Raw genomic sequence first — 26,393 nt, 5'->3', positions numbered from 1 at the left:
TAAAGGATTCAATCCAGTGTTTATTCCAGACTCATGATGGTTCTCCTCGTTCAATACATAAATCATTAAAACAGCCTACTGACTGGTAATTCTTCCATAATAATGCATGATTGCATTACTCAGTTTTACAATTACTTCTCTAGATGAAGTTTCTCAACTCAAACAGCGATCTTCACTATTGATAAAAAACATGTTATGAATTTAAAAAAGGACACTCTCGAGGTGCTTCATAATTTAAATACTTTCCATTTATAAAAACGCTTTGGAAGCTTGAGACTAATCTATTTCTTTACCAAATCATCTCTCGTCACCCAATCTTCCACAAGTCAGTGTAGGGATGCTACGTGAATGCGAGGCTGCTGGTATTGGTTTTTCTCTCATTTTTTTTTATTTAAAAAAAGGGGCCAAGAATGGGCAAAGGGAAAATAAATGATTATATGGATTTTCCGAACTTCTAAAAAAAAAAAAAAATTACGTGTGCATAAATTTCAGGCTAAGTGTCCCTTTGAGGTAGATTTCTAAAAGGACAACTAAACAAATTGCAGCCTGCATTTTGTACCACTGCATCGGAAATGGGCTAACTCCTTGAAATTCATTCTATGATAACTTTTTTGCGGAGCATCTAAGGGTGTGATACATTAAGAGCCTTCTAAGATACAGATACAATAGACATGAAAGTTTTCCCTAGAATTGCAGCCTTCATGTACATTGTATGCACATAAATACTTCTGTTATACGCATTCAAGACCCATTCTCAAAGTCTTCGGCATTCAATATGCAAAGCATGGCCATGCTAACTTCAGTACAGAAACCATAATCCCACGTCTACCAAACAAGAGTAGAATTAGTGGCAGTTTATTGCCTTATACAAATTTAACCAACATGGCAACCATGCCAAAGGAATTAAAACATTTTCAGGACATATGTACAGGCTGTACATTTCAGAAACAATTGAACAATAAAAATGCAAGAACAATCTTCGCATTGTGTCTGAACTAAAACGGGTGGAAACCTTCAACGCAATAAATGGGATTACAAAGGCACTTCCCTACACAAATATAGAAAATGAAAATTTGCAGCCTATAGGGAGGTCGAAGAGTGTGTAACTACTGCACAATCTCAACTTTAAGGAAAAAAAAGTAAGCAGGATTTAATCAAACATTTATAGGATTCAATGTGATCCACTTTTACCCCGCCCCCCCCCACCAAAAGAAATCACTCAGTCTCATCTTTGTTTTTATGTTGCTTTTCTTGGCTCTCACGTTCAGTACTTTGGCTCCTTCGACGATCATGTTTATCTAACTGGTCCTTGCTATCGCTGTGATCTCTTTTGTGGGCACGGTCCTTGCTTCTGCTACGCTTTCGGGGCTTTTCCTTGATGGGGCTATGTTCCCGTTTTCTGGATTTTTCCACACTGCCGGCTCTTCCTCGGCTGCCGCTCCTACTTCGTTTATTTGATTTCTCTTTACTCTCATTCCTATGTTTACTTGACTTCTCTTTGCTTCTGCTTCTACTGCGCTTCCCCGTATTTCTACTCCGGCTTCTACTTCTATGTTTTCTCTCTCGGCTTCTACTTCTACTGTGTCTTCTCTCTCTCTTGGTATCCTTCTTATCATCTCTGTGCTTCTTTTCATCTTTCTCATCCTTATGCTTCTTCTCCTCAATTTCACTCTTACTTCTCCTGTCTTTTGACCGATCCCTTGACCTTTCTCTATCCTTTTCCCGGTCATTACCCCTTTCCTTATCATAGTCCCGCTCTCTTCTCCTGCCCCGTTCATTTTCCTTCTCTCTTTCTCGATCCCTGTCTCTCCTCTCCTTTCTATCACGACTGCGACTGCGACTTCTATGCCTTTCCCTGCTCCGGCTTCGTCTGCGCTCTAACCCCCGATCAAGACTTCTGGATCTTCGCCTTTCTTTCTCCCTTTCTTTAGCTTCACGTTCTAATCTCTGCCGTTCTTTCTCCCTCTCTAATTCCCTGTCAAAGCTGGAAGATCCATGGCTTTCCCGATGATGGCTCCTACTTCTTGATCTTCTAGGGGATCTTCTCGGACTCAATGATCTCCTTGGAGACCTAGCATGAAGGAAAAAAAAAGGTAACTGAATATAACCCTATGGTAAGTATTAAATAATCTAAACCAATCTTTTCCACCCTGGCAGTCACCAGGGTAATTTAAAATTCAGCAGGCTTATAAAGATTAAATTATGATCTTTTGGGCTGAAAGATAGCGCGCATTAAGCTAGAGACCAGATTTTGATAGGAGGAAAGAAAAAAAATCAGAGAATGAACTAAAATTAGGAGGTTAGAGAAGACTGTCTTCAAAATTAGACTGGTGTATGTTGGACACACACCTGAATCTGTGATCTTTGGGCCTTTAGTATTTGCGGCCACAGCGCTTATGCTCATATCTACAAATTATCATATTTATAATATATAATATAATCAACATATTATTACAAGACAGTATATCATATATTATAATTAATATATAATTAATTATATATTATATAATAGTATATTATAAATTATTCATTTCTGTTAATGTCTGTCTCTCCCATGCGCTTAGTACAGTGATCTGCTCACAGTCAGCGCGAAATAAAGATCATTGACGACCACAACGATTTAACACAGCTAACAAAACAAACAGCAGATTACGGTACGGAGTCTAAAAAGTTCGTTTGTAACCTTGAACGTCTACGCTCGACGTGTCTTTCTGTTTCCTCGACACCTTCCTTCCCCTCCTTCTTGATTTTTCTAGGCCTCGTTTTAATCTGCTGATCAATATTTTTCTGCACCGGGACGGGAATTCTTGGAAATAAAGTAGAAAACCATTCTAGCTTGGTAAGAAAAGAACGAAGCATCTCTCCAATGGTCATAACACAGCCTCCACCGGCCTTCACATCCAAATCCTACGAAAAACACAAAGAGAGATATCCTGATGGTCAAAAAATGCCTGGATTATTTATCAAAGAGCACTACAAAATTACCATCTTTGGAATCTCGAGTTTTAAAAAAAACTACTCTAAGAGAAATTCCAACTTGTGTACCTTTCTAATCTGGAAATCAAAGACATCGGTAGACTCGAGGGCTTACTGTCTGCATGCAGGTGAACACAAACCCTGCAGCTGCCTGGCCGTAACGGGGATTATCATCTCAATGAACAGGAAAATGAAAAAAGGTTCTCGTATCATCTGGCTATGTGGAACAGTTTTAGGCTTAAATTCCACATGACTAAATAACTTCAAAGTCATTTTCGGAAAGACGTCTGCACACAATCACACCCGGCACTTTGTCCTCTTTACGTACGGACTAAGTCAGGCATTTTCGGTCTAAAATGGATCGTAGGAAACTTCTGATAAGGAATGGCGCCCTAATAAAACTGGAAGCAATAGCAAACCAACTGCCATGAAGCAGTGAGGTTTCTAATTTTGTCATGTAAAAAATAAATAAATGAACAAATAATTGGAAACGCATAATCCATGATGACCATTGTCTCTGAAAAGGGTCATTACCGCATGAAGGCCTTCTTGCTATGCCCTCTCACAGCTCAGGACATGTTAGTCAGCTATTGTCAGTCCCAAACCTATAGTGCAAGCACACAAGGAAAGTGAGATTTGTTATCTAAACAGGAAAACAAGATCTAAAGGTAAAACTGCTTGCACTCACACACATTTAAGTGTTCAGATATACAGTATTTCCATATATAATCGCTGCAGAGATCTAAAGAAGAAAACAATAAGGTTAGCTTAAACAGGACACCTAGGGTTGGTATGCACAATAAAAACAGATTACTTGAACATTCGAAGCATTCAGAAACCAGATTAATAGGGAAGAGGAAAAAAAAATTCATGCTTACAGTGAAACATACTTTGGGGGGTACTGGGAGCTGGGGAGGAAGACAAGTGTCAATGCCAAAATTTGATCCAACAGCAAAAATAAACTTTGTCAACTTTTCGGGGCGCGATCACAAGCCTGGTTTCTCTCCTTCGTTCTACGTGTGAACTCTAAACGTTCAATACTACTGACTGACTGAACTGGACGTTGCATTTGAGCACTTTAAAGGCTAATTACTCCTGATACCAGCTGTATGGCCGTGGGTGGCTGCACAAGAGATACGCAAGGGTAATTTCAATTTGAACTCGTTTTCCTGCGTCAGGGAAGAACCGACTTAAAATGACTTTTGGTGTTTAAAAACAGATTTAGAAAAATCTACTACTGGAAACACTTCCCTTGAACTGAATGGAATTCAAATGAGAAGTCGCGTAACCCAGTGGATAGGCCCCACTGGCCCGAGAGTCAGAAAGGCTTGGGTTCTAACCCCGGCTCTCCTACTTATCTGCTGTGTGGCCCTGGGCAAGGCACTTAACTTCTCTGTGCTTCAGTTACCTCGTCTGTAAGACGGGGACTGAGACCGTGAGCCCCGTGTGGGACAGGGACTGTGTCCAACCTGATTAGCTTGTATCTACCCCAGCACTGAGTACAGCGCTTGGCACATGGCAAGTGCTTAACAAATCCCATTAAAAAAAGAGGAAATAAAAAAGACTTTAAAATGCAGACCCCTCCAAACCAATTTTCCTTCAGATTTCTGAATGGACATGAGTGAAATCTTAGCAAAGTAGATATGCGTAATGACTTCTGAATGCAAATGAAACACGAATATTCGTTTCAGAAACGTGGGTATGTTTCAGCATAATTTTACTCTTCCCATTTTTTTTTAAAAAAAAAATCCTCTTTTTATCATCCTTTTTCTTAACTGACTTGACTCAGTGACTTACTAACTTTAAATGGAAAACCTTTACAGCACTGTTAAAAACAGCAGTTCTTCAGAGCAACTCTCGGGTACCCCAAAACAGAGCAGGCAGCTTTCAAAGAGATCTATTCTCTCTTGACACGCTTACCCTCGACAAAAAAACGTGGGCAAGTAAGGGGTTGCACTTTAGGGTGGTACAAGTGATATTTCTTCTGGACAAAAATAGGTCTTGTAAAGGTAACTCCTCCTAAAGCAGTTGTTTTTATTCTAGTCAATGTCTCTCTCAAAGTTGCTTTTGCAGGCTAGGGAAGTTCCCACAATGGGCCCCGGGTGCAAATGCACGGGGACAGTTCCTGTACTTCCCAGGTGCACGAGTACACAAATCCTCTAAAGATACAAATAATTTAAATATCAGGAATAATTTAATATCAGGATGAAGTTTCTACAAGCCCCCGCCGCTTCCCCCCACCCCAACATAATGGCAATCATTACCAAATAGCATGTTTAACTCTACATTTAAAAAGACAAAGATTCACCTTTAACAGAAGAACTAATTAGCACTTTCCCTTACCTTTACAAAGATAGAGGACGTAGTTATTGTTATCTGGAAGAAACAAGCTAAGGATAAGTGGAACCAAATCAAAAAAGTCTGACTAGTGAAGCTCGGATGAATGTTTTCCAGATTTGTCTTTTGTTACCTCAATTTAGGAATAGGATCCATTTTAAAGTCAGTGACTAATAAGACTGATCATCTGATAGTAGGACACATTCAAGCTCAGTTCCCTATATTAAGAGTGTCGTTAAAACACAAAAAGGAAAACAGTTAAAATGTACCCGGGCTTTGAAAATTTAAACGCTACAACGATTATCTGATTTTTCAGGTGAGCCTTCATAGTGAATTTAGCCACAAATCTTAAAAAAACTATGACAATAATCTGAATACTCAATCTAAAAGCAAGCTTGAGTAAAGGATAAAATTTGACAGTCGCTACAGAATATTCCGTGTAAAACATGGTAACAGCCAGAAAAAAAAAACAAAAAACAAATTACCCTTGCTGACATACCTCTTCGTCATCAAGGAAGGATTCAAACCAGTCCCATAGATCTGTAGGGGGTTGTGTGTACCTGAAGTTAGAAAAGAAAGCTGTAATTTACAGTATTTGAGTATTCTGCAATGTCTGACCACAAAATGCACGATGGCTTACCTTATATACATAAATCCAAGGGCCCTAATATATGGAGAGTCAGTGTGCGTTATGAGACCCATCACTTGTTTGCGAGTAAGTTTCAAGGTAAATAGCTTGTACAGCAGGCAAAAAGCTGTAGAAACAATTCCACCAGTTCCAACACCTCTCACCTTCAGGAGAAAACAAAATGGTTAACATGGACAGCTAACGCCAAAATTCGCACCTTCTTAGACCTGCTTTTTTTTTCCTACTCTAGAACCTGCTACCGGATGCATAAGTGGCATTTAAATGCCCACGTGAGAACAGAGAACACCGTCTGTAACTTTATTTATTTTTTACGCAAGAGCAGTTGCCAGACACAGAAAAATTTAAGAATGCACGTACTTCTACTTACCCCTCCGCACATCCCTGTCTGGCCGGCTGTTTTTCTGCTTCCTTTTTCCCATGGCTCGACGTGTGTGACCTGTAAATATTAAGAAAAACCTCTATAATGACATTCAGACTTTTTTATTCAAAACAGAAAGCTTACATCTTTAAAAATCCAAGCAGCACTTCTAACTGACAAACTGAGAGACACACAGAGCGGCCTACTGGAAGCGTCACGGACCAGGGGTCAGGACACCTGGCTTTAAATCCGAACTCCGCCAATGCCTGCTGTATGTCAAGCCATTTTTACCTCTCTGTGGCTCAGTTTCCTCACCTGTTAAACTGGTATAAAATATCTGCTCCCTGCCCTCTCAGATTGTGAGACCCAATAAAACATAAAGCGCCTAATCTGATTATTCAGCAGAGTGCTTTGGCAATGTAATAAACAATACTTTATTGTACTGTACTTCCCCAAGCACTTAGTACAGGGCTCAGCACACAGTAGGTGCTCAATAAACACTAGTAACTGATTTATTATTATTATGTTGCCCCCCTGGTACTGCTTAATGTTTCTACAATTAAACGGGAGTGCAGATTTTCGAAGGAATCAGTCAGTCAACTGTAATTATTGAGTGCTTACTCCGTCCAGAGCACCGTATTAAGTGCTAGGGAGAAAACGGTATAACAATAAACAGACAATCCCTGCCCCACAACAAGCTTACAGTCTACCTTTCTTAAAGAATACATAAATACTAAATTGCTTTCAACAAGGCACAGACATTGTTCTACTCAAGTATTGTTCCAAGGTAAAGACCCATAAATAATTTATTAAAATACAAACAAATAGCATGACGATCCAGAACAAAAGACCAGTTTTATCACTTTACTGGTTGTGCAGACCTACAGATTGAAAAAGGGAAGAAAAAAAATGTATGCTAGCAATCTGACACGATTGCTAAAGTACATAATTTGACTTTGTAGAGAACTCTAAGGCACATGGCTCACACTCCACATACTGATTCCAATATACTCAACATATAAATCAGGCTGCAAATTCCTTGAAGATAGAGATACTGTCTTAGGGAATACTGTCTTACTCATTTTGTTTATTCTCTCGAACACTTCTCATGCTCAGCTAAGCCCTCTTTTCCAAAACTCCCTCTCCCTTCAGTATCACCTAAGCACTTGGCTCTCTACCCTTTGAGCATGTGATATTCACCCCACCCTCATGATGTGCAATCTGTACACAGTAAGCACTCAAATACCTTTGACTGACAGGCACTCAATCAAGCAATTCATGGTATTTATTGAGCGCTTACTATGTGCAGAGCATTGTTCTTAGTGATTGGGAGAGTACAATATAAGAGAATTAGCAGGCCCTGTTGCCTACAGTCTAGAGAGGGAGATAGAAATTAATATAATTTATAATAATTTCAAGAAACATACATTAAGTGCTCTGGGACAGGGATATCAGATGTCTCAAGTACTACTGATTGATTAGTCATCACTACATTCAACAGACAAAGGCTATGAAGGAAATGAAATCTAACAAGGAAGGAAAAATAAAGTAATCTTTTGAAATAACTACATGAAAAACAAAATGTAAGCTACTGCCAAAAAACTTCCTATAGAACTAAAATCACTTATCCGAATATTAGATTATTTTGTCAAATTGTTACCTTACACTTCCGTCGTTTAAAAGCATATAACTCTAAAATGATTATTAGGCATAAATTTAGAGATTATATCTAGAGGCTATTATATTATATAATTATATAAAGAGGCTGTGACAAAAAAAACTACTTAATGGACTGTTTCCTTTTAAAATACATTTACTTTCAAAGCTTCCCCAAAATGCAATATTTAGTGCTCACTAAATAATGAGTACATTCAGAAATCTCAGTCTGAGTTACTTACTCATACATACAAACATACATACTTATTCTATTTATTTTATTTCGTTAATATGTTTTGTTTTGTCGTCTGTCTCCCCCTCTAGACTGTGAGCCCGCTGTTGGGTAGGGACCGTCTCTATATGTTGCCAACTTGTACTTCCCAAGTGCTTAGTACAGTGCTCTGCACACAGTAAGCGCTCAATAAATACGATTGAATGAATGAATAAAAAGATAAAATTAGTTTGGGCTTCCTCGCAGAAAACTTTAGTCATCTCATGTGAATATACAGATCCAGATCTTTTTCTTGCTAAAACAGAAATCTAATAACAAAATCAACGACTGCTACTAAATAATTACGGTATTTGTTAAGCGCTTACTGTTCTAAGCACTGGGGTAGGTCCAAGCTTTTCAGACTGGACAGAGTCCCTATCCCACGAGGAGCTTACACTTTAAAACAGGAGGGAAGAGTAGTGCATTCACTTAGCAATTTTGCAATTTGCAAAATACAATGGAGGGCATTGAATACTGCTCCCCAAATAGCCTCGAGTTTCCTCAAGGGAAGGCTACAAGTTTTATATTACTGCTTAACTAAGCGTACCCATGGAAAATTTCTATGAAAATCACCTTCTAAAGCTTTCTTTTATTAACACAGTAGTTTGCCTCTCACTGGTTTCATTTTAATTCATTTAAATCTGCAGAGGCCACGCCGTCTCAAAGCGTATGAAAATGACGATTTAGTTAAAAGCAGGCTGAATGAAAATAAATGTAAGCCGACTGAGACCTAGGGTTCACTCTGGTGATTTGAATGAGCTCTCTAACAATTAAAATAAAAAGTACAATGTATCCAATTTACTAACGGTTCAAAGTATTTGGGGCGATGGGGCTTTTAGACTGTGAGCCCACTGTTGGGTAGGGGCTGTCTCTATATGTTGCCAACTTGTACTTCCCAAGCGCTTAGTACAGTGCTCTGCACAAAGTAAGCGCTCAATAAATACGATTGATTGATTGATTGATTGATGGTCGGAGGAGTGTTTTCTCATGCACTTAGTGGGCTGACTCTGTATAATTTCGTGGCACAGCGGAATGGTCTGTGTGAATACCAACGGAAATACTGATTGGACCCCCCTCAGCAAGACCAATTTAAGGTCATCTACTATTGCACCGATGTTTGAATCCCTGACAACTGTTCGTCCAGTCTGTTCACACCTCTGCAGTAGGGTGAGGAGTCAAACTCATCCCACACAGTTATCAATCAATCAATCGTATTTATTGAGCGCTTACTGTGTGCAGAGCACTGGACTAAGCGCTTGGGAAGTACAAGTTGGCAACACGTAGAGACGGTCCCTACCCAACAGTGGGCTCACCGTCTACATCTAAACACTTCCGCGAACATGTGTTTGGGACAATAGGTCACTTTATTCCCTGCAGCGTTTGAGGTCCGGTTCGGGGAGAGAAAGCGGCGTGGCCTGCTGGACAGAGAGGGCCTGGGTTCGAATCCCACTTCTGCCACTTTCATTCATTCATTCAGTCGTATTCACTGAGCGCTTACGGTGGGGCAGGGCGCTGTGCTACGCGCTTCGGAAGTACAGTTCGGCCACACTTGTCTATTGATGGCTCAGTGGGAAGAGCACGGGCTTTGGAGTCAGAGGTCATGGGTTCGAATCCCGACTCCACCACAAGTCTGCTGTGTGACCTCGGGCAAGTCACTTAACTTCTCTGAGCCTAAACTACCTCATCTGTAAAATGGGGATTAAGATTGTGAGCCCCACGTGGGACAACCTGATCACCTTGTAACCTCCCCAGCGCTTAGAACAGTGCTTTGCACATAGTAAGCACTTAATAAATGCCATTATTATTATTATTATTGTGTGACCTTAGGCCAGTCACTGAATTCTTTTGTACTGCAGTCGCTTCATCTGTGAAATGGGGATTAAGACTGCGGGAGGGACAGGGACGGTGCCCAACCGCAGCGCTTAGTTCGGGGCTGGCACGGAGTAACAGCTGGACGAATACCACCCAAAAAAAGGGACGAACACCCCCCTGGGTCTCTGGTTCCTTAACTGAGTGCTCAATGTGGGGGAGAGGGTGGCGGGGCCTTCTTTTCCCCTCCCTCCCCCCTTTTCTTGCCCCTCTCTTTCCTCTCAATCAATCAATCGTATTCATTGAGCGCTTACTGTGTGCAGGGCACTGTACTAAGCGCTTGGGAAGTACAAGTTGGCAACAAATAGAGACAGTCCCTACCCAACAGTGGGCTCGTGTTGCTCACCCTCACCCCCATCCTCATCCTCACCCCCGGCCACAAGGCGCGGAGGACACCAGGGAGACGTGGAGGCCGCGGCCTCACAAGCCTCCGCGCCGATCATACTTATCATTACTATTATTCATAATAATAGTATTCATTCAATCGTATTTATCAAGCGCTGTGTGCAGAGCACTGTACTAAGCGCTTAATAGTAGGACTTGTGAAGCGCCTACTACGTGCCAAGCACTGTTCCAAGGGCGGGGGTGGATACAGAGCAATCGGTTGGACCCAGTCCCTGCCCCACATGGGGCTCACACAGTCTTTCACCCCACTGTACAGATGAGGGAATTGAGGCCCAGACAATCAATCAACCAATCAATCGTATTTATTGAGCGCTTACTAAGCGCTTGGGAAGTACAAGTTGGCAACATGTAGAGACAGTCCCCACCCAACAGTGGGCTCCCAGTCTAAAAGGGGCTTGCCCAAAGTCACCCAGCAGACATGGAGCGGAACCGAGATTCGAACCCAGGTCCTTCGGACTCCCAGACCCAGCCTGAATATATGTACCACCTGTATATACGTTTGTACGTATTTATTACTCTATTTCATTTGTACATATTTATTCTATTTATTTTGTTAATATGTTTTGTTTTGTTGTCTGTCTCCCCCTTCTAGCCCGTGAGCCCGCTGTCGGGTAGGGACCGTCTCTAGATCATCATCATCATCAATCGTATTTATTGAGCGCTTACTATGTGCAGAGCACTGGACTAAGCGCTTGGGAAGTACAAATTGGCAACATATAGAGACGGTCCCTGCCCAACAGTGGGCTCACAGTCTAAAAATAGATGTTGCCAACTTGTCCTTCCCAAGCGCTTAGTCCAGTGCTCTGCACACAGGAAGCGCTCAATAAATACCATTGAATGAATGAATGAAGGAAGGAAGGAAGCACAGCACTGGACTCCCCACCTCTAGACTGTGAGCTCATCGGGGACAGGGATTGTTACTTTTATTGTTCTACTGCACTTTCCCAAACGCTTAGTCCAGTGCTCGGCACGTAGTAAGTGCTCAATAAACACGACTGAATAAATGAAGGCACTAAGCGTGGGAGAGTACAAGGTAACAGGGCTTAGCCCAGTGCTCTGCACATCGTAAGCGCTCAATAAACACGACGGAACAAATATAATAGTAGACACGTTCCCCGCCCGCAAAAAACCGACGGCCTGGACGCCCCCGCGTGATCTGCTGGATCCGCTCAAGCGCTTAGTACAGTGCCCTGCACAGGGTAAACGCTCACTCAAGACGATGGAGAAGCAGCGTGGCTCAGTGGGAAGAGCCCGGGATTGGGAGTCAGAGGTTATGGGTTCTAATCCCGGCTCCGCCACGTGCCTGCTGGGTGACCTTGGGCAAGCCACTTCACTTCTCTGAGCCTCAGTTTCCCCCATCTGTAAAATGGGGATGAAGACTGTGAGCCCCACGTGGGACAACCTGACCACCTTGTATTCCCCCCGCCCCCAGCGCTTAGAACAGTGCTTGGCACATAGTAAGCACTTAACAAATGCCATCGTTATTATTACGTGGCTCGGTGGAAAGAGCACGGGCTTTGGAGTCAGAGGACATGGGTTCAAATTCCGGGTCTGCCAACTGTCAGCTGTGTGACTATACCCTCGTCCCCCTCTCCATCCCCCCCATCTTACCTCCTTCCCTTCCCCACAGCACCTGTATATATGTATATATGTTTGTGCATATTTATTACTCTATTTACTTATTTATTTTACTTGTACATATCTATCCTATTTATTTTATTTTGTTAGTATGTTTGGTTTTGTTCTCCGTCTCCCCCTTTTAAACTGTGAGCCCACTGCTGGGTAAGGACTGTCTCTATATGTTGCCAATTTGTACTTCCCAAGCGCTTAGTACAGTGCTCTGCACATAGTAAGCGCTCAATAAATACGATTGATGATGATGATGATGGGCTTCAGTGACCTCCTCTGTAAAATGGGGATGAAGACTGAGCACCATGGGGGACAACCTGATCATCTTGTAAGCACCCCAGCGCTTAGAACAGTGCTTTGCACATAGTAAGCGCTTCATAAATGCCGTTACTATTGCTTTGGAGTGACCGGCCGCCCCGCAGGCCGCGAAGCCTATGAGCCCGTTGGTGGGTCGGGACCGGCTCTAGCTGTTGCCGGTCTGGACTTGCCAAGCGCTTAGCCCAGTGCTGTGCACACAGTGAGCACTCGATAAAATCCGACTGAATGGCCGAATGAGAAGCAGCGTGGCTCAGTGGAAAGAGCCCGGGCTTTGGAGTCAGCGGTCGTGGGTTCTAATCCCTGCTCCGCCACTTGTCAGCTGTGTGACTTTGGGCAAGTCACTTCACTTCTCTGGGCCTCAGTGACCTCATCTGTAAAATGGGGATGAAGACTGGGAACCCCCCGTAGGACAACCTGATTACCTTGTACCCTCCCCAGCGCTTAGAACAGTGCTTTGCACATAGTAAGCGCTTAATAAATAACAATAATAATAATGGCAATTATTAAGCGCTGTGTGCAAAGCGCTGTCCTAATAAATAAATAATAATAATGGCATTTATTAAGCGCTTACTGTGTGCAAAGCACTGTCCTAAGCGCTGGGGGGGTTACAAGGTGATCAGGTTGTCCCACGGGGGGCTCACAGTCTTAATCCTCATTTTACAGATGAGGTGACTGAGGCCCAGAGAAGGGAAGTGACTTGCCCAAAGTCACACAGCTGACAACTGACAGAAATAAACGCCATCATTATTATTATTATGAATGGATGAGAGCAGGGCGGCCCCGGGCAGACCAGCTCAGTGGAAAGAGCCCGGGCTTTGGAGTCGGGGTCACGGGTTCGAATCCCGACTCTGCCACATGTCTGCTGGGTGACCTTGGGCGAGTCACTTCACTTCTCTGAGCCTCAGTGACCTCATCTGTGAAAAGGGGGTTAAGACTGGGAGCCCCACGTGGGACAACCTGATTCATTCATTCATTCAATCAATCGTATTTATTGAGCGCTTACTGTGTGCAGAGCACTGTACTAAGCGCTTGGGAAGTACAAGTTGGCGACATATAGAGATGGTCCCTACCCAACAGCGGGCTCAGTCTAGAAGATCACCTTGTAACCTCCCCAGCGCTTAGAACAGTGCTTTGCACATAGTAAGCGCTTAGTAAATGCCATTATTATTATTATTATTATTATTATTAACTGGCAGAGCCGGGATTTGAAATAAACGCCATCATTATTATTATCATGAATGGATGGGAGCAGGGCGGTCCCGGGCAGACCGGATCAGTGGAAAGAGCCCGGGCTTTGGAGTCAGGGGTCATGGGTTCAAATTCCAACTCTGCCCCATGTCTGCTGCGTGACCTTGAGCGAGTCACTTCACTTCTCTGAGCCTCAGTTCCCTCATCTGTAAAATGGGGGTTAAGACTGGGAGCCCCACGTGGGACAACCTGATTCATTCATTCAATCGTATTTATTGAGAGCTTACTGTGTGCAGAGCACTGTACTAAGCACTTGGGAAGTACATTCATTCATTCAATCATACTTTTTGAGCGCTTACTGTGTGCAGAGCACTGTACTAAGCGCTTGGGAAGTACAAGTTGGCAACATCTACAGATGGTCCCTACCCAACACTGGGCTTACAGTCTAGATCACCTTGTAGCCTCCCCAGCGCTTAGAACAGTGCTCTGCACAAAGTAAGCGCTTAATAAATGACATCAGTATTATTATTCACTGGCAGAGCCGGGATTTGAAATAAACGCCGTCATCATTATTATTATTATTATGAATGGATGGGAGCAGGGCGGCCCCGGGCAGACTGAATCAGTGGAAAGAGCCCGGGCTTTGGAGTCGGGGGTCATGGGTTCGAATCCCGACTCTGCCACATGTCTGCTGCGTGACCTTGGGCAAGTCACTTCAGTTCTCTGAACCTCAGTGACCTCATCTGTAAAATGGGGGTTAGGTCATTCATTCATTCAATCGTATTTATTGAGCGCATACTGTGTGCACAGCACTGGACTAAGCGCTTGGGAAGTCCAAGTTGGCAACATATAGAGACGGTCCCTACCCAACAGCGGGCTCACAGTCTAGAAGATCACCTTGTAACCTCCCCAGCTCTTAGAAGAGTGCTTTGCACATAGTAAGCGCTTAATAAATGCCATCATTATTATTATTATTATTATTATTAACTGGAAGAGCCAGGATTTGAAATAAATGCCATCATTATTATTACTATGAATGGATTGGGGCAGGGCGGCCCCGGGCAGATCGGCTCAATGGAAAGAGCATGGGCTTTGGAGTCAGGGGTCATGGGTTCGAATCCCGACTCTGCCCCACGTCTGCTGGGTGACCTTGGGCAAGTCACTTCACTTCTCTGAGCCTCAGTGACCTCATCTGCAAAATGGGGATTAATAACCATAATAATAATGATGGCATTTATTAAGCGCTTACTATGTGCAAAGCACTGTTCTAAGCGCTGGGAAGTTTACAAGGTGATCAGGTTGTCCCAGGGGGATGCTCATGGTCTTAATCCCCATTTTACAGATGAGGTAACTGAGGCCCAGAGAAGTGAAGTGACTTGCCCAAAGTCACACAGCTGACAACTGGCGGAGCTGGGGTTTGAACCCATGACCTCTGACTCTCCCCCTCCTTCCCCTCCCCACTTCACCTGTATATATGTATATATGTTTGTACATATTTATTACTCTATTTATTTAATTTGTACATATTTATTCTATTTTATTTTGTTAATATGTTTAGTTTTGTTGTCTGTCTCCCCCTTCCAGACTGTGAGCCCGCTGTTGGGTAGGGACCGTCTCTAGATGTTGCCAACTTGTACTTCCCAAGCGCTTAGTACAGTGCTCTGCACACAGTAAGCGCTCAATATATACGATTGAATGAATGAATGAATAAATGCCATTATTATTATTTATTATTATTATTATTATTATTATTATTAACTGGCAGAGCCACGATTTGAAATAAATGCCATCATTATTATTACTATGAATGGATTGGGGCAGGGCGGCCCTGGGCAGATCGGCTCAATGGAAAGAGCCTGGGCTTTGGAGTCAGGGGTCACGGGTTTGAATCCCGACTCTGCCACATGTCTGCTGGGTGACCTTGGGCCAGTCACTTCAGTTCTCTGAACCTCCATGACCTCATCTGTAAAATGGGGGTTAATTCATTCATTCATATTTACGGAGCACTTGCTGTGTGCAGAGCACTGTACTAAGCGCTTGGGAAGTCCAAGTTGGCAACATCTAGAGACGGTCCCTACCCAACAGCGGGCTCACAGGCGAGAAGATCACCTTGTAATCTCCCCAGTGCTTAGAACAGTGCTTTGCGCATAGTAAGTCGCTTCACTTCTCTGGGCCTCAGTTCCCTCATCTGTAAAATGGGGATGAAGGCTGTGAGCCCCATGTGGGGCAACCTGATTACCTTGTATCCCCCGCAATGCTTGGCACATAGTAAGCGCTTAACAAATACCAACATTATTATTATTATTATTATAGTAAGCGCTTAATAAATGCCATCATTGCCATTATTATTATTGTCAACTGGCAGAGCCAGGACTTCTAGACTGTGAGCCCGCTGTTGGGTAGGGCCCGCCTCTAGATGTTGCCAACTTGGACTTCCCAAGCGCTTAGTCCAGTGCTCTGCACACAGTAAGCGCTCAATAAATACGATTGAATGGACGAATGAATGAATGACTCCAAAGCCCGTGCTCTTTCCACTGAGCCACGCTGCTTCTCTAAGACTCTAAGAGGAAGACTGGGAGCCCCACGTGGGGCAACCTGATCGCCTTGTACCCCCCCCCCAGCGCTTAGAACATAGTAAGCGCTGGGAGCTCCACGTGGGACAACGTGATTCATTCATTCAATCGTATTTATTGAGCGCTTACTGTGTGCATACAGTAGACTGTGAGCCCACTGTTGGGTAGGGACCGTCTCTATATGCTGCCAACTTGGACTTCCCAAGCGCTTATTACAGTGCTCTGCACACAGAAAGCGCTCAATAAATACGATTGATTGATTGCATACTGTGAGCCCACTGTTGGGTAGGGACCGTCTCTATATGTTGCCAACTTGGACTTCCCAAGCGCTTAGTCCGGTGCTCTGCACACAGTAAGCGCTCAATAAATACGACTGATTGATTGATTGATTGACTGCAGAGCACTGTACTAAGCGCTTGGGAAGTCCAAGCTGGCAACATATAGAGACGGTCCCTACCCAACAGCGGGAAGCAGGGTGGCTCAGTGGAAAGAGCCCGGGATTTGGAGTCAGAGGTCATGGGTCCGAATCCGGGCTCTGCCACTTGTCAGCTGGGTGACTTTGGGCAAGTCACTCAACTTCTCTGTGCCTCAGTTCCCTCATCTGTAAAATGGGGATTAAGACTGTAAGCCCCACGTGGGACAACCTGATCACCTTGTAACCTCCCCAGCGCTTAAAACAGTGCTTTGCACATAGTAAGCGCTTAATAAAATGCCATCATTACTATTATTATTAAGTTGGCCCTGATCACCCTTTAACCTCCCCAGCGCTTAGAACAGTCCTCTGCATATAATAAGCGCTCAATAAACGCCATTATTATTATAAGTGGGCCCTGATCACCCTGTAACTTCCCCAGCGCTTAGAACAGTGCTCTGCACATAGTAAGCGCTTAATAAATGCCATCATTATTATTACTATTACAAGTTGGCCCTGATTGCCCTGTAACCTCCCCAGCGCTTAGAACAGTGCTCTGCACATAGTAAGCGCTTAATAAATGCCATCGTTATTATTATTATTACAAGTTGGCCCTGATCACCCTGCAACCTCCCCAGAGCTTAGAACAGTGCTCTGCACATAGTAAGCACTTAATAAATGCCATCGTTATTATTACTATTATTACAAGTTGGCCCTGATTGCCCTGTAACCTCCCCAGCGCTTAGAACAGTGCTCTGCACATAGTAAGCGCTTAATAAACGCCATTATTATTATTATTACAAGTTTGCCCTGATCGCCCTGTAACTTCCCCAGTGCTTAGAACGGTGCTCTGCACATAGAAAGCGCTTAATAAATGCCATCGTTATTATTATTATTATTATTACAAGTTGGCCCTGATAGCCCTGTAACCTCCGCAGCACTTAGAACAGTGCTCTGCATATAGTAAGTGCTTAATAAACGCCATTGCTATTATTATTATTACAAGTTGGGCCTGATCGCTCTGTAACCTCCCCAGCACTTAGCACAGTGTTCTGCACATAGTAAGTGCTTAATAAATGCCATCATTATTATTAGAAGTTGGCCCTGATCACCCTGTAACCTCTCCAGCACTTAGAACAGTGCTCCGCACATAGTAAGTGCTTAATAAATGCCATCATTATTATTAGAAGTTGGCCCTGATCACCCTGTAACCTCTCCAGCACTTAGAACAGTGCTCCGCACATAGTAAGTGCTTAATAAATGCCATCATCATTATTATTATTATTACAAGTGGGCCCTGATCACCCTGTAACCTCCCCAGTGCTTAGAACAGTGCTCTGCACATAGTAAGCGCTTAAGACTTTTTAGACTGTGACTTTTAGACTGTGAGCCCACTGTTGGGCAGGGACTGTCTCTATATGTTGCCAACTTGTACTTCCCAAGCGCTTAGTCCAGTGCTCTGCACACAGTAAGCACTCAATAAATACGATTGATTAATACATGCCATCGTTATTATTATTATTACAAGTTGGCCCTGATCGCCCTGTAACCTCCCCAGCGCTTAGAACAGAGCTCTGCACATAGTAAGCGCTTAATAAACGCCATTGTTATCATTATTATTATTACAAGTTGGCCCTGATCGCCCTGTAACCTCTCCAGCGCTTAAAACAGAGCTCTGCACATAGTAAGCACTTAATAAACGCCATTATTATTATTATTACAAGTTGGCCCTGATCGCCCTTCAACCTCCCCAGCGCTTAGAACAGTGCTCTGCACATAGTAAGCCCTTAACAAGTGCCATCACTATTATTATAAGTTGGCCCTGATCGCCCTGTAACCTCCCCAGCGCTTAGAACAGAGCTCTGCACATAGTAAGCGCTTAATAAATGCCATCGCTATTATTATAAGTTGGCCCTGATCGCCCTGTAACCTCCCCAGCACTTAGAACAGTGCTCTGCACATACTAAGCGCTTAATAAATGCCATCGTTATTATTATTATTACAAGTGGGCCCTGATCGCCCTGTAACCTCCCCAGCGCTTAGAACAGTGCTCTGCACATAGTAAGCGCTCAATAAACGCTATCGTTATTATTATTATTACAAGTGGGCCCTGATCACCCTGTAACCTCCCCAGCGCTTAGAACAGTGCTCTGCACATACTAAGCGCTTAATAAATGCCATCATTATTATTATAAGTTGGCCCTGATTGCCCTGTAACCTCCCCAGTGCTTAGAACGGTGCTCTGCACATAGTAAGCGCTCAATAAACGCCATCGTTATTATTATTATTGCAAGTGGGCCCTGATTACCCTGTAACCTCCCCAGCGCTTAGAACAGTGCTCTGCACATAGTAAGCGCTTAATAAATGCCATCATTATTATTATAAGTTGGCCCTGATCGCCCTGTAACCTCCCCAGTGCTTAGAACAGAGCTCTGCACATAGTAAGCGCTCAATAAACGCCATCATTATTATTATTACTGCAAGTGGGCCCTGATCGCCCTGTAACCTCCCCAGCGCTTAGAACAGTGCTCTGCACATAGTAAATGCTTAATAAATGCCATCATTATTATTACTACAAGTTGGCCCTGATCGCCCTGTAACCTCCCCAGCGCTTAGAACAGAGCTCTGCACATAGTAAGCGCTTAATAAATGCCATCGTTATTATTATTATTACAAGTTGGCCCTGATCAATCAATCGTATTTATTGAGCGCTTACTGTGTGCAGAGCACTATACTAAGCGCTTGGGAAGTACAAGTTGGCGACATACAGAGACAGTCCCTACCCAACAGCGGGCTCACAGTCTAGAAGGGGGAGACAGAGAACAAAACCAAACACATTAACAAAATAAAATAAATAGAATAGATACGTACAAGTAAAATAAATAGAGTAGAAAATATGTACAAACATATATACATATATACAGGTGCTGTGCTTCTCTTCCTTGACGTTGTTCTTGTGGTAGAATCTCTGTTAAGTTTTCACCTTGTCCTTTCTGTACTATCACTATTCATGCCACTAGATTGAATTATTTTATACTTCTTGCTCTTATAGATTTGATTTCTTTTTCCGAATTAGGCGATTTCACCTAAATATATTAATTAATCGTAAGCATGGTAGTATTTGTGACTCATGAGCCAATTCTGAATTTTAAATTAACCCTTCAGTTGGGGGTGAAAGCTGCTACAGGGCTTAGAATAACACAAACTCAGTCTCCCTCTTCTAGACTGTGAGCCCACTGTTGGGTAGGGACCGTCTCTAGATGTTGCCCACTTGGACTTCCCAAGCGCTTAGTACAGTGCTCTGCATGCAGTAAGCTCTCAATAAATATGAAGGAATGAATGGGGGGGATGGAGACGGGGACGAGGGGGAGAGGAAGGAAGGGGCTCAGTCTGGGAAGGCTGATCACCCTGTAACCTCCCCAGCGCTTAGAACAGTGCTCTGCACATAATAAGCACTTAATAAATGCCATCGTTATTATTATTATTATTACAAGTGGGCCCTGATCGCCCTCTAACCTCCCCAGCGCTTAGAACAGTGCTCTGCACATAGTAAGCGCTTAATAAATGCCATCGTTATTATTATAAGTTGGCCCTGATCGCCCTGAAAGCTCCCCAGCGCTTAGAACAGTGCCCTGCAGATAGTAAGCGCCTAGCAAATGCCATCATTATCGTTATCATGACACTGATTATTATGATTATATGTATATATGTTTGTACATATTTATTACTCTATTTTACCTGTACATATCTATTCTATTTTATTTTGTTAGTATGTTTGGTTTTGTTCTCTGTCTCCCCTTTTTAGACTGTGAGCCCACTGTTGGGTAGGGACCGTCTCTATACGTTGCCAACTTGTACTTCCCAAGCGCTTAGTTAAGTGCTCTGCACACAGTAAGCGCTCAATAAATACGATTGATTGATCGCCCTGTAACCTCCCCAGTGCTTAGAACAGAGCTCTGCACATAGTAAGTGCTTAATAAATGCCATCGTTATTATTATTATTACAAGTGGGCCCCGATCAATCGGGAAGTACAAGTTGGCGACATACAGAGACAGTCCCTGCCCAACAGTGGGCTCACAGTCTAGAAGAGGGAAGACAGAGAAGAAAACCAAACATATTAACAAAATAAAATAAATAGAACAGATATGTACAAGTAAAATAGAGTAGAAAATATGTACAAACATATATACATATATACAGGTGCTGTGCTTCTCTTCCTTGACATTGTTCTTGTGGTAGGTTCTCTGTTAAGTTTTCACCTTGTCCTTTCTGTACTATCACTATTCATGCCACTAGATTGAATTATTTTATACTTCTTGCTCTTACAGATTTGATTTCTTTTTCCGAATTAGGTGATTTCACCTAAGTGTATTAATTAATCGTAAGCATGGTAGTATTTGTGACTCATGAGCCAATTCTGAATTTTAAACTAACCCTTCAGTTGGGGGTGAAAGCTGCTACAGGGCTTAGAATAACACAAACTCAGTCTCCCCCTTCTAGACTGTGAGCCCACTGTTGGGTAGGGACCGTCTCTAGATGTTGCCCACTTGGATTTCCCAAGCGCTTAGTACAGTGCTCTGCACGCAGTAAGCTCTCAATAAATATGATTGAATGAATGAATGAATGGGGGGGATGGAGACGGGGACGACGGGGAGAAGAAGAAAGGGGCTCAGTCCGGGAAGGCTGATCACCCTGTAACCTCCCCAGCGCTTAGAACAGTGCTCTGCACACAGTAAGCGCTTAATAAATGCCATCGTTATTATTATTATTATTACAAGTGGGCCCTGATCGCCCTGTAACCTCCCCAGCGCTTAGAACAGTGCTCTGCACATAGTAAGCGCTTAATAAATGCCATCGTTATTATTATAAGTTGGCCCTGATCGCCCTGTAAGCTCACCAGCACTTAGAACAGAGGTCTGCACAGAGTAAGCGCTTAGCAAATGCCACCATTATCATTATCATGACGCTGATTATATATATATATGTATATATGTTTGTACATATTTATTACTCTATTTATTTTACTTGTACTTATCTATTCTATTTATTTTATTTTGTTAGTATGTTTGGTTTTGTTCTCTGTCTCCCCTTTTTAGACTGTGAGCCCACTGTTGGGTAGGGACCGTCTCTATACGTTGCCAACTTGTACTTCCCAAGCGCTTAGTAAAGTGCTCTGCACACAGTAAGCGCTCAATAAATACGATTGATTGATTGATCGCCCTGTAACCTCCCCAGCGCTTAGAACAGAGGTCTGCACATAGTAAGTGCTTAATAAACGCCATCGTTATTATTATTATTACAAGTGGGCCCCGATCGCCCTGTAACCTCCCCAGCGCTTAGAACAGAGGTCTGCACATAGTAAGTGCTTAATAAATGCCATCGTTGTTATTATTATTACAAGTTGGCCCTGATCAATCAATCAATCGTATTTATTGAGCGCTTACTGTGTGCAGAGCACTGTACTAAGCGCTTGGGAAGTACAAGTTGGCGAAATATAGAGACAGTCCCTACCCAACAGTGGGCTCACAGTCTAGAAGGGGGAGAGAACAAATCAAATATACTAACAAAATAAAATAGAATAGATAAGTACAAGTTAAATAGAGTAAAAACTATGTACAAACATATATCCGTATATACAGGTGCTGTGGGGAAGGGAAGGAGGTGAGATGGGGGGATGGAGAGAGGGGCGAGGGGGAGGGGAAGGAAGGGGCTCAGTCTGGGAAGGCTGATCACCCTGTAACCTCCCCAGCGCTTAGCACAGTGCTCTGCACGTAGTAAGCGCTTAATAAACGCCATTATTATTATTATTACAAGTTGGCCCTGATCGCCCTGTAACCTCCCCAGCGCTTAGAACAGAGCTCTGCACATAGTAAGCGCTTAATAATCGCCATCGCTATGATTATTATTACAAGTTGGCCCTGATCGCCCTGTAACCTCCCCAGCGCTTAGCACAGTGCTCTGCACATAGTAAGCGCTTAATAAACGCCATTATTATTATTATTATTATTACAAGTGGGCCCTGATCGCCCTGTAACCTCCCCAGCGCTTAGAACAGAGGTCTGCACATAGTAAACTCTTAATAAACGCCATCATTATTATTATTATTATTATTACAAGTGGGCCCTGATCGCCCTGTAACGTCTCCAGCGCTTAGAACAGAGCTCTGCGCATAGTAAGCGCTTAATAAACGCCATCATTATTATTATTACAAGTGGGCCCTGATCGCCCTGTAGCCTCCCCAGCGCTTAGAACAGAGCTCTGCACATTGTAAGCGCTTAATAAATGCCATTATTATTATTATTATTATTACTACAAGTGGGCCCTGATCGCCCTGTAACCTCCCCAGCGCTTAGAACAGTGCTCTGCACATAGTAAGCGCTGAATAAACTCCATCATTATTATTATTATTATTACAAGTGGGCCCTGATCGCCCTGTAACCTCTCCAGCGCTTAGAACAGAGCTCTGCACATAGTAAGCACTAAATAAACGCCATCATTACTATTATTATTACAAGTTGGCCCTGATCGCCCTGTAGCCTCCCCAGCGCTTAGACCAGTGCTCTGCACGTGGTAAGCGCTCAGCAAATGCCACGATTATCATGATTATCATGACAACGATTATTATGAGGACTATTAGCAAATGCCATGATCATCATGACGATGATTATTATGAGGATTATTAGCAAATGCCATGATTATCACGACGATGATTATTATGAGGATTATTAGCCCATGCCATGATTATCACGATTATCATGACGATGATCATTATGAGGATTATTAGCAAAGGCCACGATTATCACGACGATGATTATTATGCGGATTATTAGCCCATGCCATGATTATCACGATTATCATGACGACGATTATTATGAGGATTATTAGCAAATGCCATGATTATCATGACGACGATTATTATGAGGATTATTAGCCAATGCCATGATTATCACGATTATCATGACGACGATTATTATGAGGATTATTAGCCAATGCCATGATTATCACGATTATCATGACGACGATTATTATGAGGATTATTAGCAAAGGCCATGATTATCACGACGATGATTATTATGAGGATTATTAGCCAATGCCACGATTATCACGATTATCATGACGATGATTATTATGAGGATTATTAGCAAATGCCATGATTATCATGATGACGATTATTATGAGGATTATTAGCAAATGCCACGATTATCGTGACGATGATTATTATGAGGATTATTAGCCCATGCCACGATTATCACGATTATCATGACGATGATTATTATGAGGATTACTAGCAAAGGACATGATTATGACGATGATTATTATGAGGATTATTAGCAAATGCCACGATTATCACGACGATGATTATTATGAGGATTATTAGCAAATGCCACGATTATCACGACGATGATTATTACGAGGATTATTAGCCCATGCCATGATTATCACGATTATCATGACGACGATTATTATGAGGATTATTAGCAAAGGCCATGATTATCACGACGATGATTATTATGCGGATTATTAGCCAATGCCATGATTATCACGATTATCATGACGACGATTATTATGAGGATGATAAGCAAAGACCATGATTATCACGACGATTATTATGAGGATTATTAGCCAATGCCATGATTATCACGATTATCATGATGACGATTATTATGAGGATTAGCAAATGCCATGATTATCATGACGACGATTATGAGGATTATTAGCAAATGCCATGATTATCATGACGACGATTATTATGAGGATTATTAGCAAATGCCATGATTATCACGACGACGATTATTATGAGGATTATTAGCAAAGGCCATGATTATCACGACGATGATTATTATGAGGATTATTAGCAAAGGCCACGATTATCACGATTATCATGACGACGATTATCATGAGGATGATTACCAAATGCCACGATTATCACGACGATGATTATTATGCGGATTATTAGCCCATGCCATGATTATCACGATTATCATGACGACGATTATCATGAGGATGATTACCAAATGCCACGATTATCATGACGATGATTATTATGAGGATTATTAGCCAATGCCATGATTATCACGACTGTCACGACGATGATTATTATGAGGATTATTAGCAAAGGCCATGATTATCACGACGATGATTATTATGAGGATTATTAGCAAATGCCATGATTATCACGACGATGATTATTACGAGGATTATTAGCAAATGCCACGATTATCATGACGATGATTACTATGAGGATTATTAGCAAATGCCATGATTATCATGACGATGATTACTATGAGGATTATTAGCCCATGCCATGATTATCACGATTATCATGACGACGATTATGATTATTAGCAAATGCCATGATTATCACGACGATGATTATTATGAGGATTATTAGCAAATGCCACGATTATCATGACGATGATTACTATGAGGATTATTAGCAAATGGCACGATTATCACGACGATGATTATTAGCAAATGCCATGATTATCATGACGATTGTTATGACAATGACGCTGATTATTATGAGGAGGATTATCGCAAGCGCTTAGCAAACGCCACGATGATCACGACTATCACGACCATGAGGCTTATGACCGCCTGATGCTGAGGCTTATCGCGATTACCATGACGACGACGATGAGGAGGGGGATTACGGCCTGTGCCGAGGCTTATCATGATCACCATGACGACGAGGAGGAGGAGGAGGGGGATCAGGGCCGCGGGCCGTACCTTGAAGTAGATCTCGTCGACCACCTCGTGATAGGTCTTCAGCTCATAGAGCTGCACCTTAAAGTAGGGCGAGGAGAGGATGTTGGTGAGGATCATGGGGTTGAGGTTCATGGTCTTCTCGTTGCCCCACAACGGCAGCACGTTGCCCTGCTTGCCTGAGGCGGCCGGCTTCGTCGCGGCCCCGCCGACGCACTGGTGTTGTTGTTGGTGGTGCTGTTGTTGGTGGTGTTGCTGTTGGTGTTGCTGCGGCTGCGAGTTGTTTCCCGTGATGAGCGCGGGGCTGTTGTTGGCCATGTCTCCCGTCCGAGGGGAAGGCCCGGGCCTTCACTCCATCGCCGCCCGACAACCGCCCCCGGGAACAAGATGGCGACCCTTCCCCCCTCCCTTTCCCCTCTCCCCTCTAGCGGAAGTGACGTCGAGACCGGCCCCGCCCAATGGGCGCGGCCGGGGGGCGGGGCCTCCGGGGCGGCGCGTTCCATGGGAGGGCGGTTGGGGGGGGGGGTCCGCGCGCGCTGGCGATAGGCTGGATGGGGGTGGGGTTTGCGGACGCATGCGCGCACGCGCGGACACTTACTTTAGCGGGAGAGGGGGCGCGGGCTCCCCCCCCCCCCCGGACCTGCGCGGGTGGACCGGTCCGTACCGCACCGCTGCGGCGCCGGGCCCGAGCCTTCTTGTCGGCAGGCTTCATTCATTCATTCATTCATTCATTCATTCATTCATTCATTCATTCATTCCCCCGGGCCTGGAATGCCCTGCTCCCTCTGCCCATCCACCAAGCTCGCTCTCTTCCTCCCTTCAAGGCCCTGCTGAGAGCTCACCTCCTCCAGGAGCCCTTCCCAGACTGAGCCCCTTCCTTCCTCTCCCCCTCTCCCTCCTCTCCATCCCCCCCACCTTACCTCCTTCCCTTCCCCACAGCACCTGTATATATGTATATACGTTGGTACATATTTATTACTCTATTTATTTATTTATTTTACTTGTACAGATCTATTCTATTTATTTTATTTTGTTAGTATGTTTG

At 43.4% G+C, this 26,393-nt stretch overlaps 1 protein-coding gene across 3 annotated transcripts; it reads right to left on the bottom strand.

The window, feature by feature from the left end:
• On the bottom strand, positions 1-25,715 carry PRPF38B (pre-mRNA processing factor 38B). Of its 3 annotated transcripts, none has more exons than XM_038744938.1 (7): positions 25,373-25,715; positions 6,330-6,398; positions 5,954-6,105; positions 5,813-5,873; positions 3,855-3,884; positions 2,684-2,907; positions 1-2,071 (listed from the first exon to the last, which is right to left on the bottom strand). In XM_038744938.1, the coding sequence occupies exons 1-7, from the start codon at positions 25,664-25,666 to the stop codon at positions 1,216-1,218; spliced, it is 1,686 nt and encodes a 561-aa protein (XP_038600866.1). In that variant the 5' UTR covers positions 25,667-25,715; the 3' UTR covers positions 1-1,215. The 3 variants fall into 3 exon arrangements, with proteins under 3 accessions (XP_038600866.1, XP_038600867.1, XP_038600868.1); XM_038744939.1 differs by having other exon boundaries at positions 3,867-3,884; XM_038744940.1 differs by lacking the exon at positions 3,855-3,884.
• Positions 25,716-26,393: the final 678 nt, after the last annotated feature.

Source organism: Tachyglossus aculeatus, chromosome 4, assembly GCF_015852505.1.
Source record: "Tachyglossus aculeatus isolate mTacAcu1 chromosome 4, mTacAcu1.pri, whole genome shotgun sequence".
In the NCBI taxonomy this organism is placed as follows: Eukaryota; Metazoa; Chordata; class Mammalia; order Monotremata; family Tachyglossidae; genus Tachyglossus; species Tachyglossus aculeatus.
This window is presented reverse-complemented; position numbering and strand designations above follow the sequence as displayed.